A 17,575-nucleotide genomic window follows, 5' to 3' on the forward strand; every position below is an offset into this window, starting at 1 on the left:
TGTGATCTCAGTGATATAGACCGTGGCATGATTGTTGTTGCCAGATGGGCTGGTTTGAGTATTTCTGTAACTGCTGATCTCTTCACACACAACAGTCTCTAGAATTTACTCTGAATGATGTCAAAAACAAAAAACATCCAGTGAGCGGCAGTTCTGCAGACAGAAACGCCTCGTTGATGAGAGAGGTCAACAGAGAATGGCCAGACTGGTTCGAGCTGACAGAAAGGCTTTGGTAACTCAGATAACTGCTCTGTACAATTGTAGTGAGCAGAATAGCATCTCAGAATGCACAACATGTCAAACCTTAAGGCAGACAGGCTACAACAGCAGAAGACCATGTCGGGTTCCACTTCTGTCAGCCAAAAACAGAAAGGTGAGGCTGCAGTGGGCACAGGCTCACCAAAACTGGACAGTTAAAGACTGGAAAAACATAGCTTGGTCTGATGAATCTCAATTTCTGCTGAGGTACACAGATGGTAGGCTCACTGCAGCCTCAGATTTCTTTTCATGGCTGACAGATGTGGAACCTGACGTGGTCTTCTGCTGTTGTAGCCCTTCTGCCTTAAGTTTCGATGTGTTGTGCATTCTGAGATGCTACACTGATGAGCCAAAACATTATGACCACTCACAGGTGAAGCGAATAACATTGATCATCTCTTAACAAGGCCACATTTCAAGGTCTGGGTAGATTAGATGGTAAGCGAACAATCAGTTCTTGTAGTCAATGTGTTGAATACACGAGAAGGCAGGTGTAAAGACCTGAGTGACTTTGACAAGGGCCAAATTGTTATGGCCAGATGGCTGGGTCAGAGCATCTCTGAAACGGCAAGACTTGTGGGATGCTCCTGATCAGCAGTGGTAAGTACCTACCGACAGTGGTCTGAGGAGGGACAAACCACAAGCTGACGACAGGGTGTTGGGTGCCCAAGGCTCATCGATGTGTGAGGGCAACGAAGGATATCCTGTCTGATCCGAACCGACAGAAGGTCTACTAAGGCACAAGTCACAAAAAATTGTAATGATGGTTACAGGAGGAATGTGCCACAACACACAGTGCATCGCACCCTGCTGCGTATGGGGCTACGTAGCCACAGACCGGTTAGAGTCCCTGCCGAATGCGCCTACAATGGGCACGCGAGCATCGGAACTGGACTTTAGAGCAGTGGAAGAAGGTTGTCTGGTCCGATAAGTCCAGTTTTCTTTTACATCATGTGGATGTATGTGTGTGCTGTTTACCTGGGGAAGTGATGGCACCAGGATGCACTGTGGGAAGACGACAAGCTGGTGGAGGGAGTGTGATGCTCTGGGCAATGGTCTGCTGGGAAACCCTGGGTCCGGCCATTCAAGTGGATGTCAATTTTATACGTGCCAACAACCTTAACATCATTGCAGATCAGGTACACCCCTTCATGGCAATGGTATTCCCTGATGGCAGTGGCCTCTTTCAGCAGGATAATGTGCCCTGCCACACTACACATGTTGTTCGGTAATGGTTTGAGGAACATATTGAAGAGATCAAGGTGTTGCCCTGGCCTCCAAATTCCCAAGATCTCGATCCGATTGAGCATCTGTGGGATGGGCTGGACGAAAAAGTCAGATCCACGGCAGCACCACCTCGTAGCTTACAGGACTTGATGGATCTGCTGCTAATGTCTTGGTGCCAGATACCACAGGACACCTTCAGGGGTCTCATAGAGTCCATGCAATTCTGCAGAACTGCCCCTCAATGGATGTTTTTTTGTTTAAGGCACCATTCTGAGTAAATTCTAGAGACTGTTGTTTGTGAAAATCCCAGGAGACCAGCAGTTACTGAAATACTCAAACCAGCCCATCTGGCACCAACAATCACGCCACAGTCCAAATCATTGAGATCGCATTGTTTCCCCATTCTGATGGTTGATTTGAACATTAACTGAAGCTCTTGACCTGTATCTGCATGATTCTATGCACTGCACTGCTGCCTACCAAATAAAGTGGTCACTGAGTGTATATATATATACACTATATTGCCAAAAGTATTCGCTCATCTGCCTTTAGACGCATATGAACTTAAGTGACATCCCATTCTTAATCCATAGGGTTTAATATGACGTGGGCCCACCCTTTGCAGCTATAACAGCTTCAACTCTTCTGGGAAGGCTTTCCACAAGGTTTAGGAGTATGTTTATGGGAATTTTTGACCATTCTTCCAGAAGCGCATTTGTGAGGTCAGACACTGATTTTGGACGAGAAGGCCTGGCTCGCAGTCTTCGCTCTAATTCATCCCAAAGGTGCTCTGTCGGGTTGAGGTCAGGACTCTATGCAGGCCAGTCAAGTTCTTCCACACCAAACTCGCTCATCCATGTCTTTATGGACCTTGCTTTGTGCACTGATGCGCAGTCATGTTGGAACAGGAAGGGGCCATCCCCAAACTGTTCCCACAAAGTTGGGAGCATGGAATTGTCCAAAATCTCTTGGTATGCTGAAGCATTCAGAGTTCCTTTCACTGGAACTAAGGGGCCAAGCCCAGCTCCTGAAAAACAACCCCACACCATAATCCCCCCTCCACCAAACTTCACAGCTGGCACAATGCAGTCAGACAAGTACCGTTCTCCTGGCAACCGCCAAACCCAGACTCGTCCATCAGATTGCCAGATGGAGAAGCGTGATTCGTCACTCCAGAGAATGCATCTCCACTGCTCTAGAGTCCAGTGGCGGCGTGCTTTACACCACTGCATCCGATGCTTTGCATTGCACTTGGTGATGTATGGCTTGGATGCAGCTGCTCGGCCATGGAAACCCATTCCATGAAGCTCTCTACGCACTGTTCTTGAGCTAATCTGAAGGCCACATGAACTTTGGAGGTCTGTAGCGATTGACTCTGCAGAAAGTTGGCGACCTCTGCGCACTATGCGCCTCAGCATCCGCTGACCCCGCGCTGTCATTTTACGTGGCCTACCACTTCGTGGCTGAGTTGCTGTCATTCCCAGTCGCTTCCACTTTGTTATAATACCACTGACAGTTGACTGTGGAATATTTAGTAGCGAGGAAATTTCACGACTGGACTTGTTGCACAGGTGGCATCCTATCACAGTACCACGCTGGAATTCACTGAGCTCCTGAGAGCGGCCCATTCTTTCACAAATGTTTGTAGAAGCAGTCTGCATGCCTAGGTGCTTCATTTTATACACCTGTGGCCATGGAAGTGATTGGAACACCTGAATTCAATTATTTGGATGGGTGAGCGAATACTTTTGGCAATATAGTGTATATATATATATATATATATATATATATATATATATACTGTATATATTAGTAATTGGTTCCTAAATGATGCAGTTAATCCCTGCATATGATATGGCTCGCTGAACCTTCATGAGGGGACCCTTACATTTCATATAAGTCCTGAATATTTATTTGACCATATCATATAGATGCTTGCTTCTTATTTCAGCTGATAGGACACATCCTGAAATGGAATTAGGCATATCGTTTTATCTCCTCTCCATGCCTAGAGGACCGTTTATGTAAAAAAAACAATAATATAAAAAAAAAAAAACACTATCACAAGGAAAAGTTGCACACGTTTGTGCACGTAGTGAAATTTACAAATAAAAAAAATACCAAGTTCAAAAACGTCTTTAATGTATGTTTACGACTCATTAATTAGGAAACTAATATTATTTAATCTCTTGCTCTTGTGCATCACGTGTGTTTCATTGCTTGTCATATGATGGGGCTTTTGTCCAGGTACACTCAGCACAGCATTCTTAATGAGTTGTCCATCATTCGTACAGTCACTCGATTAGTCGATCTAAATATTTTTCTGTAACATAATTATATAGTTCCCAGTGTCAAATAAATTCTACACAACCAAAAGTTTCACAGGGAACACCTAATTGAGTATCTGAAGGAAACAGGGCTAACAGAAAGAATTTAGTTTTCCTCTCTTTCTCGCTTTTCCTGCCAATCTACTGTTCCACACTTCAGTCCGGTAGGTGGCGGTAATGCACCTGCAAGCTGGTTTGCTAACCACCAATCAAACCAAAAGAAGAAGAAGTTTCACTGGGAACGGTTTACAGGAAGCGGAAGTGTCACTCTCAGCGGAAGTAGTGCTGCCCAGAACAACCGAAGAGCGAGGCGGAAGACGGGGATCCAAATTCTGTCTTTTTAACGATCGAAACCAGTGTAAAGGTCATACAAAACGTGAGTGAACGTCCGTTATCTGTTATATCACTGTCAAAACATATTGCACGGCGGATTCAGTCATTTAATTGTATCTTGTGTTCCGCTCTCGCGGGCAGCAGAGGGATTTATCAGGCCTCACTGTTGAACCAGACACAGTTAATCATTACAAGGAAATTTCCAACGCCCTGTCCGTCTTTGTGTTTGATAATAAGATTAAGTTTGTAATATTGTCTAGAAAGTAAATAATATTTAGTATAATCGGCGAATTTTGTCCATTTCAATGAAAGGATGTCTGGTTAGCTAACGTCGTCGTAGCTTGACAGAGTTCAATTGAATCCAGTGTCTTAATGTCACTACCAAGAAAAAGGGCAAATTGTGTGATGAAAGGTGGCGTATTAATGATTAGGTAATGTAAGATTTTCTATTTGAGCCTGTTGTTTGAACTGGGGTACAGTTAAGACTATTTAAAGGTGCACTCAATTTTTTCTTCATTAAAAAAGTTTAACTCTTAAAGACATGAATTGTAATTTTGCAATATATGTAGGAAATCATGAGCACTCACATTAAAATGAAGATAAAAGCTGTTTTTCATCTGCTGAACTCAAATGATTATTTTTAGATGAATATTTCAGCTCTGTAGGTCCATACAATGCAAGTAAATGGTGGCCAGAACTTTGAAGGTCCAAATATCACAAAGTCATCATAAATGTGATCCATTAGAGTCCAGTGGTTTATTCAATGTCTTCTGAAGTGATCTAATCTGTTTTGGGTGAGAACAGACAAAAATTTCACTCCTTTTTCACTGAACATCTTTCCAGTCTCTAAGCACGATTACACTTCCTAGTGTTTGACTGCACTATAGGAAGTATAATTTAGCTTGAAATCATGATCGCCTAGGAGACTGCTGATGTTAAGATTTATCGTGAAAAAGGAATTACATTTTGTTATGTTCTCACCCAAAACAGATTAGATCACTTCAGAAGACATTGAATAAAGCACTGGACTCTTATGGATTACTTTTCTGCTGTTTTTATGTGCTTTTTTGAGCTTAAAAATATAGTCACCATTCACTTGCATTGTGAACAAACAGACATTGTATCTTCGTTGAATATCTTTGTGTTCTGCGAAAGAAAGAAATATACGGCATAAGGATGAGTAAATAATGAAATAATTATTTTTGGGGGGGTGAACTATTCCTTTAAGTCTATCGATTGCAGAATACTTTTCACCAATCAGCCACAACATTAAAACCACCTGCCCAATATGATGTAGGTCCCCCTCGTGCTGCCAAAACAGTGCCAAACTGAATTAGCATTCTGAGATGATATTCTTCTCACCACAATTGTACAGAGTGGTTATCTGAGTTACCGTAGACTTTGTCAGTTCAAACCAGTCTGGCCATTCTCTGTTGACCTCTCTCATCAACAAGGCATTTCCATCCGCAGAACTGCTGCTCACTGGATGTTTTTTGTTTTTGGCACCATTCGGAGTAAATCCTAGAGACTGTTGTGCAAGAAAATCCCAAGCTTCACCAGAGATTTCAGTTCAAGAGTCGTGATAGGATTATCCCAGCACTAATGAGAAGCTTGATATAACTAACCCGAAAAACAGGAAGAACTCAAAGGTCTGTCAAAATAAATGTCCCGCTAACATGAAAGCTCTTTTCAAATGGATGCGTGAAATTGAAGACAGAAAAATATAACTACTGTATAAAAATTTAATATTCAAAAAGCAGCAATAATACTCATAATAACAATTATATAATATTAAATGGTTGTTTTATTATTATTATCTGTGAGCAATATCACAAATGCAAGTGTTTTATCAGCAAGTTGTGATTCAGCCATAACAGCCTTGTGCCACAGGTAATCAGATGTTTTTTTTTTATTAATACTGTAAAGCTCTGTTGTGCAGCATTTTATTTGACCAAAAATAAAATTGAATTTTTTTTAGTAAAATAAATATATATATATATATATATATATATATATATATATATATATATATATATATATATATATATATATATTAACATGGAATCCAGAAAAATTGAAACGGAAAACACATAATTTGTATCTGTGAGACTTTATGCAGTTCTTTTAATGAAGTCATTTTCTGTGTAATTTCATCAAAAATTGGAGGCTTTTTATTTGTTGATTATAGTATTGATTTAGCATCAATACTGAGGTACCAGGGCTGGTATCATACCGAAGCCAAAATGTTGGTATTGGAGCAACCCTACTTCTGGTATAGTCCGATCCCGAAAGAACTATTCTATTGAGCCGGTTCTTTTGAAACATACAGCGCTTCCAGTATAGAAGTAATCTTATACTGGTGTGCAAGTTATGAATGTCCAACTCGAAATAAGAACTGTTGAAGTCTCACAAGCCTGAAGTACGACATTAGCCTACAAAACACAGTCTAAACTGTCTCTGGAACTGTTTATTAAATCAAGCAGTGCAGTTACTGACTGGTTGTTCATATGACAATGTATAATTAAAGATACACAAGTTTTGTTGTAATATACAACAAATAATAAATGAATTAATGAAATATGTCATCACATTTCGTGTTGGTTTAGATTTCTTTATTTAAAATAGAGTAAGGATCTATTATTGGATTGTATTTATGTCTCTAAAAAGTCTGCAAACAGACCTTTTACAAGAACTGTATTAAATTTATTTCTGATTTTTTTTTTTATATCTGCTCTGTACAAATCTGAAATGATCTCATTATTTGGTAACAGACAGAAGAGGGTAGTAAATGCAATAAGAAAAGCATTTCTCATTTCTAAAAAAAATTTGTAAAAAAAAAAGTACTAAAAGAATTACTGGAATCGTTTTCTGGAACCGTTAAGGATCCGGAATCGTTAAGAGGAATCGGAACCGGAATCGTAAAATTCCAAACGATTCCCAACCCTAATTGAACCTTATCTCTCACTTTGTCTTATTTGCAGTCTGAAAATGGACAAGACTGACCTGGTGCAGAAAGCCAAGCTCGCTGAGCAGGCAGAGCGCTATGATGACATGGCAGCAGCTATGAAGGCTGTTACTGAGGGAGGAGTGGAACTTTCCAATGAAGAACGCAATCTGCTCTCTGTGGCATACAAGAACGTAGTGGGTGCCCGGCGCTCCTCTTGGCGTGTCATCTCGAGCATCGAGCAGAAAACCGAGGGGAATGAGAAGAAACAGCAGATGGCACGCGAGTACCGTGAAAAGATTGAGACTGAACTGCAAGACATCTGCAATGATGTGCTGGTATCTTCACTCTGTTCTCTCGATCTCCTGAAGCTTTTCATCCTGATAACATCAGTTACTTCTGGAAAAAACTTAACCACTTGAATTATTAAACTGCTAACAAAATATTTAAGTTTGAAATTAAACAGAATGAATTAATTGCAGTATTGTTGTATTAAATGTCCAGATTTTTCAAATGTCACTGATCAGTTTAAACTTTCTTCTGAAAGAATTGCCATTGTTACCACAAATCTGAGTCAATCCTGATAGTCCCAACCTTTCCTCACAGGGTCTTCTGGAGAAGTATCTCATTGCCAACGCTTCTCAAGCAGAGAGCAAGGTGTTTTACCTGAAAATGAAAGGCGATTATTATAGATACTTATCTGAGGTTGCATCTGGAGAAAGCAAGACCAGTAAGTGGATTAATTAAATGAGGAATTCTCAGTAGTGATTTGATAACGTGTCAAATGTGAATCGCTCAGGTGTCAGCTTTGCACCGAGTTGTTAGTTGAAGTCATACTTTTCAATATATTAGTGACATGAAGACCAACACATAAGTTTAAAGGGATAGTTCACCCATAAATGAAAATTCTCTAATCATTACTCACCCTCATGCCATCCAACATGTGTATGAATTACTTTCTTCTGCAGAAAACAAGCAAATATTTTTTAGAAGAATATCTCAGCTCTGTTGGTCCATACAATGCAAGTGAATGGTGACCAAAATTTTAAAGTTCCAAATCCACATAAAGGCAGCATAAAAGCAATCCATTTGACTCCAGTGGTTTAATCTGTATCTTCTGAAGCGATAAAATTGGTGTGGGTGAGAAACATATGGATTTTTAAGTACTTTTTTAATATGAATCTCCACTTTCAATTTCACATTCTTATTTTGTTTTTGGTGATTCGCATTCTTAAAGCCACCTATAGGGCATTGAGGAAAATTTATAGAGAAAAAGGATTTAAATATTGATCTGTTTCTCACCCAGACCTATCATATCACTTCAGAAAATATGGATTTAACCACTGAATCTTATGGATTACATTTATGCTGCCTTTGTGCTTTTTGGAACTTTGGAAAGTTTTTACACCTCTTCACTTGCATTGTGAGGACCAACTGAGCTGAAATATTCCTCTAAAGAATTTAAATTTTTGGCTGAACTATCCCTTTAATTGCCAATTGTGAATAATAATAACGACTGATACATTTTTAGCACTGATATTCACTAAATATATTGGTGAGGGGTGTGGAAAAAATGGATTCACTGGCCCCTTTTACACCTGATAATAAGAAGACTTTTGTGTGATCCATTTGAAATGGGATGACAGGTGTTTACAGGGTCATGTGATTATATTAGGCTTGTGGTGAAAATGCACATCTGTTAGAATGAGTTCGAACAAAGCGCCGCCTACTCATCTGTCAGTCAACCACTGCTAAGGAAAGAGGTTTAAACGGTGATGTGCAGTTTTGAAAGGAAACAACCATGCATGTAAAAATTGAAAAAAGTGCATACATGTACTTGCACAAGAATTTAACTAAACGTATTCAATTTGTATAATATCAACTTGCAGAGTCACAAATGTGAGTCACACACAGCCAAACTCAGTTATTAAAGGTACTCCATTAAATTAAATGAGAATTGTGTTTTATATGTCAGTTTTGTGCTTGGATTAAATGCAAGTGTAATTGGGAGAAATAGTGCATCTATTTTTTTTCTTTCTTTTTTTTTTTTTGTGCTTAATGATCATGTAGTAATATACTGATGTATAGATTGATTCATATCGTCATGAAATCAGACACCCTCTACTCAAAGTCCAAAAACAAGTAGACAAAAGAGAAGCACATTACAACCAGGTGTAAAAGGTGAGGTTTCACTTGATAGCACAAATTGCCCAAATGCTTCTTAATACCAGGCATCGGGAATTGGGAAATCGGTATCAACATCCAGCCCTAGTAAGTAGGGTCACTGATCTATTGTGTTTCTCATTTCACTTGGCTTTGCAGATGAGATTATCACAAGTCAGATTTACTGATAGCTTTTTGTTCTTTTTTTTTAGCCACGGTTGAGAACTCTCAGAAAGCTTACCAGGAGGCTTTTGAAATAAGCAAGAAGGACATGCAGCCCACGCACCCCATAAGGTTGGGTCTTGCCCTCAACTTCTCCGTGTTCTACTATGAGATCCTCAACTCTCCTGATAAGGCCTGCCACCTCGCCAAGACGGTTGGTGTATTTTTTAAATCACTAGTAGTGTTACACCTGATTATGAATGCAGCACTTAGACATTTGCCAGAAACATATAATCATACAAGTAGTGAGTGCATGTACTTGCATGGATTGAACCACATCCGGTAGACACCTTGGAAACACCAGTAAAGTTCTCATTCATTCAAATAAGAAAAATGCTAAGAATTCAAAACATCTTTTACAGGCTTTTGATGAAGCCATTGCTGAGCTTGACACTTTAAATGAGGACTCCTACAAAGACAGCACCTTGATCATGCAGCTTCTAAGGGACAACCTCACTGTAAGTTATCCTCAGTACATTCTACACCAATGATGTTATATACCTGATTTAGTGATTTATTGTATATTAATTACTAATTCTTATTATACCTACAGCTTTGGACATCAGAAACTCAGGCTGACGAAGCAGACGCAGGCGAGGGCGAGAACTAGGGGAGCCACACTGATCTCCAAACACCCACACACATCCATCTTAAATACACAAAAGGCTTCCACCAACCTTCCCACCTCATTACACCCTACACCATCCACCCCTCTCCATTCAGTTCCCAGCCCCACTCCCCTATACCATCTGTATGATGATCAGCATGAGCTGTACTCACAGGAAGGCACTCAGTGATGCCCCTTATGCAGTCACCAGTGGCTGGGAGAGGGGTGGGGGATGCTCACAGGGTGACATGATGACGTTATAGCAGGTCCAGTAATTTTGTTTGTGAATTTAGCATGTACTGATTATCAAAACCCTATCCATGTTTGTGTGAATGTACGAGTGAGTGTGCTGCTAATGAAGAGTAACTGATTTGGAAAAATGACTGCGTGAATGCAAGAGAGTGTATTGGGGATCGTGGGTTTGTGAACTCTAATCGTCCTTCTTCATAATACCCCTTTTTTCCACTTTAGCTGGTTGTGCATTTTTTTTTTTTTTTTTTAACGGTCTTTTTTTCTTTTATTTTAGTATAATTCATCAGTATTTACAGGTTTTATTGTATGGGTATTAAACTGTCAGTTTATTTTCACCAAACATGGAGTGTAGTTGTCTGCTTATTTTTTTTTTTTGGGTGCTTGTTTGGTATTTTTTAGAATTAATGTCATGTTCGTACACAGTAGTAGTATTAGTAGTAATCTTAAACTGAAATGAGAGTAAATTAGGGAATTTAAAACTTTATTTTAGTGGTAATCTCTATAAATGAGTAAATCTAGCGTTTTTAACCCTCTCTCACAAAGCCCTGAATATTAACGTTTTAACGTGACCATGCCAAAAAAAAAATAGAACGCCTTTTACATATTTATAAAAAAAATAAAGTTTTAGGATTGCATGGTTCATAAAGTCCACCATCACACTGCCCTTAGTGTAGATACTGATAGTATCACAAGTACAAATATTGTTTAAAGAATTAATTGCAATGGGAAACAAATGGGGAATAATTCCCAAATAAGTGTGTTAGTCAAGCCATTTCAATGTTTTGGTACTGCATAATAAGTAGCTTTCATTACTTTTTAGATATGTTAATAGTTAAAGGGATATTTCACCCAAATTGCAAATTCTCATTATTTACTCACCCTCATGCCATCCCAGATGTGTATGACTTTCTTTCTTTCAACAGAACACAAACAAAGATTTTTAAAAAACTATCTCAGCTCTGTAGGTCCATACAATGCAAGTGAATGGTGATCAAACCATTTGTAGCTCCAAAAAAATTACATAAAGGAGACATAAAAGTAACCCATATCTTCTGAAGCAATATTATAGGCATGGGTGAGAAACAAAACATTTAAGTACTTTTTTGCTCTAAATCTCCACTTTCACTTTCAGATGTAAAAGTGAATCTAAACAGGCACCACCTGTGCCTGTCAGATGTAAAAGTGAAATTGAAGATTTAGAGTAAAAAAAATTAAAAAAAGGACTACGATTGTGATCTGTTTCTCACCCACACTTGTAATGCTTCACATTTAAACACTGGAGTCACTGGATTACTTTGTTTCCTTGATGTGATTTTTGGAGCTAAAAAGGGTCACCATTCACTTGCATTGTATGGACCTACAGAGCTGAGATATTCTTCTAAAAATCTCTGAATTTTGCTGAAGGAAGAAAGTCATACACATCAGGGATGGCATGAAGGTGAGAAAATTATGAGAATTTTCATTTTTGGGGAACTATCCTTTTAAGCATACAAAACAAAATAAGCTTATTAATTTTAATCTCATGTCCACCAGTCACTGAGCACAGAAGAAACGGGGAGCACGCCTATAGAGAACTGAAGAAGCCAAAATCCACAAGATCAGCTGCCATATTCTGCAAGATATGAAAGAAAGCCATCATCAACATTCAAATGCCATCACCAGTCTAGCCAAATGCATGACCTCATCAGTATAAGACATTTCTAAAGGACAACCCAAAAAATACAACGAAAACAAATGTGATGAACAAAGAGTGATCAATTAGAATAATTGTAAAGTCATCACAACTATGGAATAATAGAAATGGAAATATGGGAATTATGTTGTGACTTAAAAAAATCAAAAATCAAAACTATGTTATATTTTAGCATCTTCAAAGTAGTCACCCTTTGCCTAGAATTTACAGAAATGTACTCTTGGCATTTTCTCAACCAACTTCTTGAGGTATCACCCTGGGATGCTTTTTAAACAGTATTGAAGGAGTTCCCGTCTATATGCTGGGCACGTAGTGGCTGCTTTTCTTAATTATTCGGTCCAAGTCATTCATTTCAAAAACTTTTTAAAATAAAATTTTAGTTTTGTAATGAAATAAATTAATATGTTGGCACAATTATATTTTTGTCTACAAAACTAATTTCAAACATTTAAGCATACGCCTTCAGATCAAAAGATTTTTAAGATCATGAGAAACATTTCAGTCAAGTGACCCCAAACTTTGAATGGTAGTGTGTGTGTCTGTGTATATATATATTTATGTTTTTTTTTTTTTTCGGCAGGGAAGACTCCTTTTACAACAAACTTTTACTTTGAGCTTTGACTCATGTGTTGCACTGTCACTGTGCTTGTAACATTCATTGAAGTACTTCAGGGTTCTTTTATTCCCCTCTCTTAAATCAAAACATTTTGAACACTTGGCTTAATCAATTTGATGGCAGACTGGTTAATGAATACTCATGGATTGCAGGTGGGAGGCAAAAATAGGAAACTGTGAGGTACTTGTATGTGCCAAAGCAGGGATCTGTAAAGACTGTATGTGTCGCAAACAACTCACAACTTCTCTGCCCATTGCATCTTTACATGTAAAAATTATATATATATACAGGTGCATCTCAATAAATTAGAATGTCGTGGAAAAGTTCATTTATTTCAGTAATTCAACTCAAATTGTGAAACTCGTGTATTAAATAAATTCAATGCACACAGACTGAAGTAGTTTAAGTCTTTGGTTCTTTTAATTGTGATGATTTTGGCTCACATTTAACAAAAACCCACCAATTCACCATCTCAAAAAATTAGAATATGGTGACATGCCATCAGCTAATCAACTCAAAACACCTGCAAAGGTTTCCTGAGCCTTCAAAATGGTCTCTCAGTTTGGTTCACTAGGCTACACAATCATGGGGAAGACTGCTGAACTGACAGTTGTCCAGAAGACAATCATTGACACCCTTCACAAGGAGGGTAAGCCACAAACATTCATTGCCAAAGAAGCTGGCTGTTCACAGAGTGCTGTATCCAAGCATGTTAACAGAAAGTTGAGTGGAAGGAAAAAGTGTGGAAGAAAAAGATGCACAACCAACCAAGAGAACCGCAGCCTTATGATTGTCAAGCAAAATCGATTCAAGAATTTGGGTGAACTTCACAAGGAATGGACTGAGGCTGGGGTCAAGGCATCAAGAGCCACCACACACAGACATGTCAAGGAATTTGGCTACAGTTGTCATATTCCTCTTGTTAAGCCACTCCTGAACCACAGACAACGTCAGAGGCGTCTTACCTGGGCTAAGGAGAAGAAGAACTGGACTGTTGCCCAGTGTTCCAAAGTCCTCTTTTCAGATGAGAGCAAGTTTTGTATTTCATTTGGAAACCAAGGTCCTAGAGTCTGGAGGAAGGGTGGAGAAGCTCATAGCCCAAGTTGCTTGAAGTCCAGTGTTAAGTTTCCACAGTCTGTGATGATTTGAGGTGCAATGTCTTCTGCTGGTGTTGGTCCATTGTGTTTTTTGAAAACCAAAGTCACTGCACCCGTTTACCAAGAAATTTTGGAGCACTTCATGCTTCCTTCTGCTGACCAGCTTTTTAAAGATGCTGATTTCATTTTCCAGCAGGATTTGGCACCTGCCCACACTGCCAAAAGCACCAAAAGTTGGTTAAATGACCATGGTGTTGGTGTACTTGACTGGCCAGCAAACTCACCAGACCTGAACCCCATAGAGAATCTATGGGGTATTGTCAAGAGGAAAATGAGAAACAAGAGACCAAAAAATGCAGATGAGCTGAAGGCCACTGTCAAAGAAACCAGGGCTTCCATACCACCTCAGCAGTGCCACAAACTGATCACCTCCATGCCACGCCGAATTGAGGCAGTAATTAAAGCAAAAGGAGCCCCTACCAAGTATTGAGTACATATACAGTAAATGAACATACTTTCCAGAAGGCCAACAATTCACTAAAAATGTTTTTTTTTTATTGGTCTTATGATGTATTCTAATTTGTTGAGATAGTGAATTGGTGGGTTTTTGTTAAATGTGAGCCAAAATCATCACAATTAAAAGAACCAAAGACTTAAACTACTTCAGTCTGTGTGCATTGAATTTATTTAATACATGAGTTTCACAATTTGAGTTGAATTACTGAAATAAATGAACTTTTCCATGACATTCTAATTTATTGAGATGCACCTGTATATATATATATATTATTATAATTATTTTTATTTATTTTTTTACATTAGCCATTGCTAAAGATAATGGGGTACAGCAGAAATTTGTTTCAGAGAGGAGCTACTAACGTGGTGCAATAAATTCAGAGTTTAGAAAAGCATGAATATAAATATACATAAAAATGAAGAAATTCAAAGCAAATATATCTTAACCACCTTTTAACAACAGGAGACAGTGCATTTGGAGAATAGCAGTTGGTGTTTTGGGTCTGATCCAAAACTTCCTTCAGAGCAGGTGATTTTGTCAGTACGTCCATAGTTGCATTATTTATCTGAATTCTACCATATTCTACATGGAGACAAAAATGAATAGCATTTTAGAACAATTAATAAATGAATATCATCCAACCCATCATCTTATCTCTTGGACAACCCTGTTGGTTTGAAATAGTTGCAGTCATTACAGAACATTTCCTCACTAAATAGGCTGTTACAGATATGGTATGGGTGAAGTCTGAAAATAGGAAACAAAATGAAAAAGATGTATGTTTCAGTACTTACCACAGTTCAAGTAACTGTATCCACCTTGACAAGTGACACTTTTTTCTGTAAGAAAAGGACAGTTACAGGCATACACAAAGGTAGACATTTATAATGAACAGGAAACAAGTCACAAGAGGAAGAGAGAGAGAGAGAGCTCACTTGCTGGGATGCAAGTGTAGTTTGTAGTGTAGTACTTGTTGGTTCTAATACAAGGATCTTTTGCAGTGAGTCCTTGAGTGTTTATCTCACACTCTCTCAGTCCATCACACCTGTTTAAGGACAAAGACAAAAGTGGACTGGACTGGATGCTTGAAAAAGACCAACAATTTGCATTAACAGTTTCTTCTCTTTACTAATCCTGCTGAAAAACAAAAACAAAAAACTAGTCGTTATGCTGTGTTTTGAATGTTGGTCCACAACATGGGATGCTGGTGTGCTGGTGTTTCAACAAGGCTTTTTGACTAGATTAACCCTCATGCACTGTTCAGTAATTTTTTACCAAAATCAATTTTGTTTCATCAATAAAACTGGTTTCTTTTATATGACGGGTATGAGACTTGGTGACTTTTTGTCTATTTGATATCTGAACAAACACAAAGAAATTAGAGTTTATTCGATCAGTATAAGTGGTAGGAAAAATAAAAGTTGCACTTCCCGGTCAAAAGTGACCGCCATAGGAAATGAATGGGAAACACTAAAAATCTGAGATTTTTTTCCCATTATTTATTATATAATATCTAAAAAACGGCCACAATGCAGAAAAATAGCCATTAGGAAACTAAGTTTAACTTGGATACAAATATTCTTGAATCATTAAAGTTTAGAAGTTCACAGGTTTTTTTTTTTTTTGTTTTTGTTTTTTTTTGCAATGAATCGGATTGACCCTACAGATTGACTGTGGTATTTTAAGTCTGACCCTCTGCATCTTGTGAGCTGTTAGAGGCCACCCAAAAACAAACACATTCAGAAAGTAATACTGTAATACATGTAAAGTAAATCCACCCATATATGTATAAAACTACAAATATATATATATATATATATATATATATATAATGTTGTCTGTCGTTGTTGTAATTGTAATTAGCTATAATCATATGTAATACCTAATCAATAATTTTGACCATTGGAAAAATAAAGAAACAATATTGGTTATTTAGATAAAGAGCCTGTTCACAACATAAAACACAAAAGTCAACATCACTATCAACTTAGTCAAGTTAACTAAATTAACCATCCAAATAACAAAGTCATAATTTTAAATATAATTCTTACTCGAAAGTTGCTATGAACAACTTTAAAATGATAAGAGATGTGTTGCATTATTTATAGTGTATTAGATAATATATAGTTATTATTTAAAGAAGATCTTTACCACTTAGAGATGATAGAAACACTCATGGAACACTTAATATTTGATGTCTCATTTGTGTTTTGATCAACGCTGCAAATGTGTCTACTTGTGTGACCAAAATTTTCTGACAGTACACAGATCACACCAGCATCTGAATATAACAAAAGCATAATGATGGGTTATTTTGACAATATTACAGTAACGAAACAGCATTAGACTCTGTGACAAACCAACATTTTACCACATCGTAGACGCTAGACATCCCCATCACATGTAATTACTGTCTCAGGAAAATCAAAGATTCCAGCTTTGTTTTATTTGTCATTTGTAACAAGGTCATATTAACAAACTATACAGGGATAGTGCAATATCTTCAGAATCAGAAAGATGATAAATATTCACTAGTTAATAGGGCAAAGCCATACAGTAAAGTGCACAATGAGCAACAAGTGCAGTTCAAAACACACACAACAATTTTGCAATTCATTACGCAATTTTTCCGATCAATAAATATTTTGTTTCATTGGTGCTTTTAGGTTTAAAAAAATCTGATTGACTTTTTGTGGAAAAGACTAATGAAGTACCTTCAGATATCAGCAATCTGGAGTTTAGAAGTAGAACTGAAAAAGAACAGCAAAGGACTGTTCTTTTACATGCCTGTGAAATATAATTCTTCACCTTTTACCCAATTCTGAAACTAAACTCCAAACAGAACTGTAAAAATGTGTTAGCTGTCTGCATCAGATTTTTCAATTTAATAATGAAAAAAGAAACTTACAGGTAAGTAGGGTGACATTTAGAGAGAGCATGGTGATGCAGGAAGCTGTAAATGTACTGTATCTTCTAATACTGCTAATTTCAGTTAAGCCATATTTATACAGTTTATGAACTTGCAAGCAGTTACCTGTAAATCTAGACAATCAGGAAACAGTTGTCCCCAAATATGTGGCAAATCAGCAATTTAAGCAAAAAAAATTTTTTTTTGTGAAATCATGTGAATTTCTAGAACAAGAAAAGGAAGCTAGCTGAGGAAAAATTCAAGCATTACAGTAAGCTACTTTAAAACAATGCAATATTGCCACCACCGTTTCCTTTTGTGTCACTCTTCACTCCTCAACCCCACCACACTTTTCAAATAAAAAAACAAGATCAGACCATTAGGAAACACATTTTTATTAAAATATGTCAC

General features: G+C 37.8%; 1 protein-coding gene across 2 annotated transcripts; it reads left to right on the plus strand.

Annotated features, from left to right (window-relative positions):
• The first annotated feature begins 4,028 nt into the window (after nucleotides 1–4,028).
• On the plus strand, nucleotides 4,029–10,673 carry ywhabb (tyrosine 3-monooxygenase/tryptophan 5-monooxygenase activation protein, beta polypeptide b). 2 transcript variants are annotated; one of them, XM_051669913.1, is made up of 7 exons: nucleotides 4,072–4,188; nucleotides 5,616–5,794; nucleotides 7,127–7,427; nucleotides 7,696–7,819; nucleotides 9,465–9,628; nucleotides 9,837–9,932; nucleotides 10,028–10,673. In XM_051669913.1, the coding sequence occupies exons 3-7, from the start codon at nucleotides 7,134–7,136 to the stop codon at nucleotides 10,082–10,084; spliced, it is 735 nt and encodes a 244-aa protein (XP_051525873.1). In that variant the 5' UTR covers nucleotides 4,072–4,188; nucleotides 5,616–5,794; nucleotides 7,127–7,133; the 3' UTR covers nucleotides 10,085–10,673. The 2 variants fall into 2 exon arrangements, with proteins under 2 accessions (XP_051525872.1, XP_051525873.1); XM_051669912.1 differs by lacking the exon at nucleotides 5,616–5,794 and having other exon boundaries at nucleotides 4,029–4,188.
• The last annotated feature ends 6,902 nt before the right edge of the window (nucleotides 10,674–17,575 follow it).

The sequence above is a fragment of the Myxocyprinus asiaticus genome, chromosome 33 (assembly GCF_019703515.2).
Source record: "Myxocyprinus asiaticus isolate MX2 ecotype Aquarium Trade chromosome 33, UBuf_Myxa_2, whole genome shotgun sequence".
NCBI lineage: Eukaryota > Metazoa > Chordata > Actinopteri > Cypriniformes > Catostomidae > Myxocyprinus > Myxocyprinus asiaticus.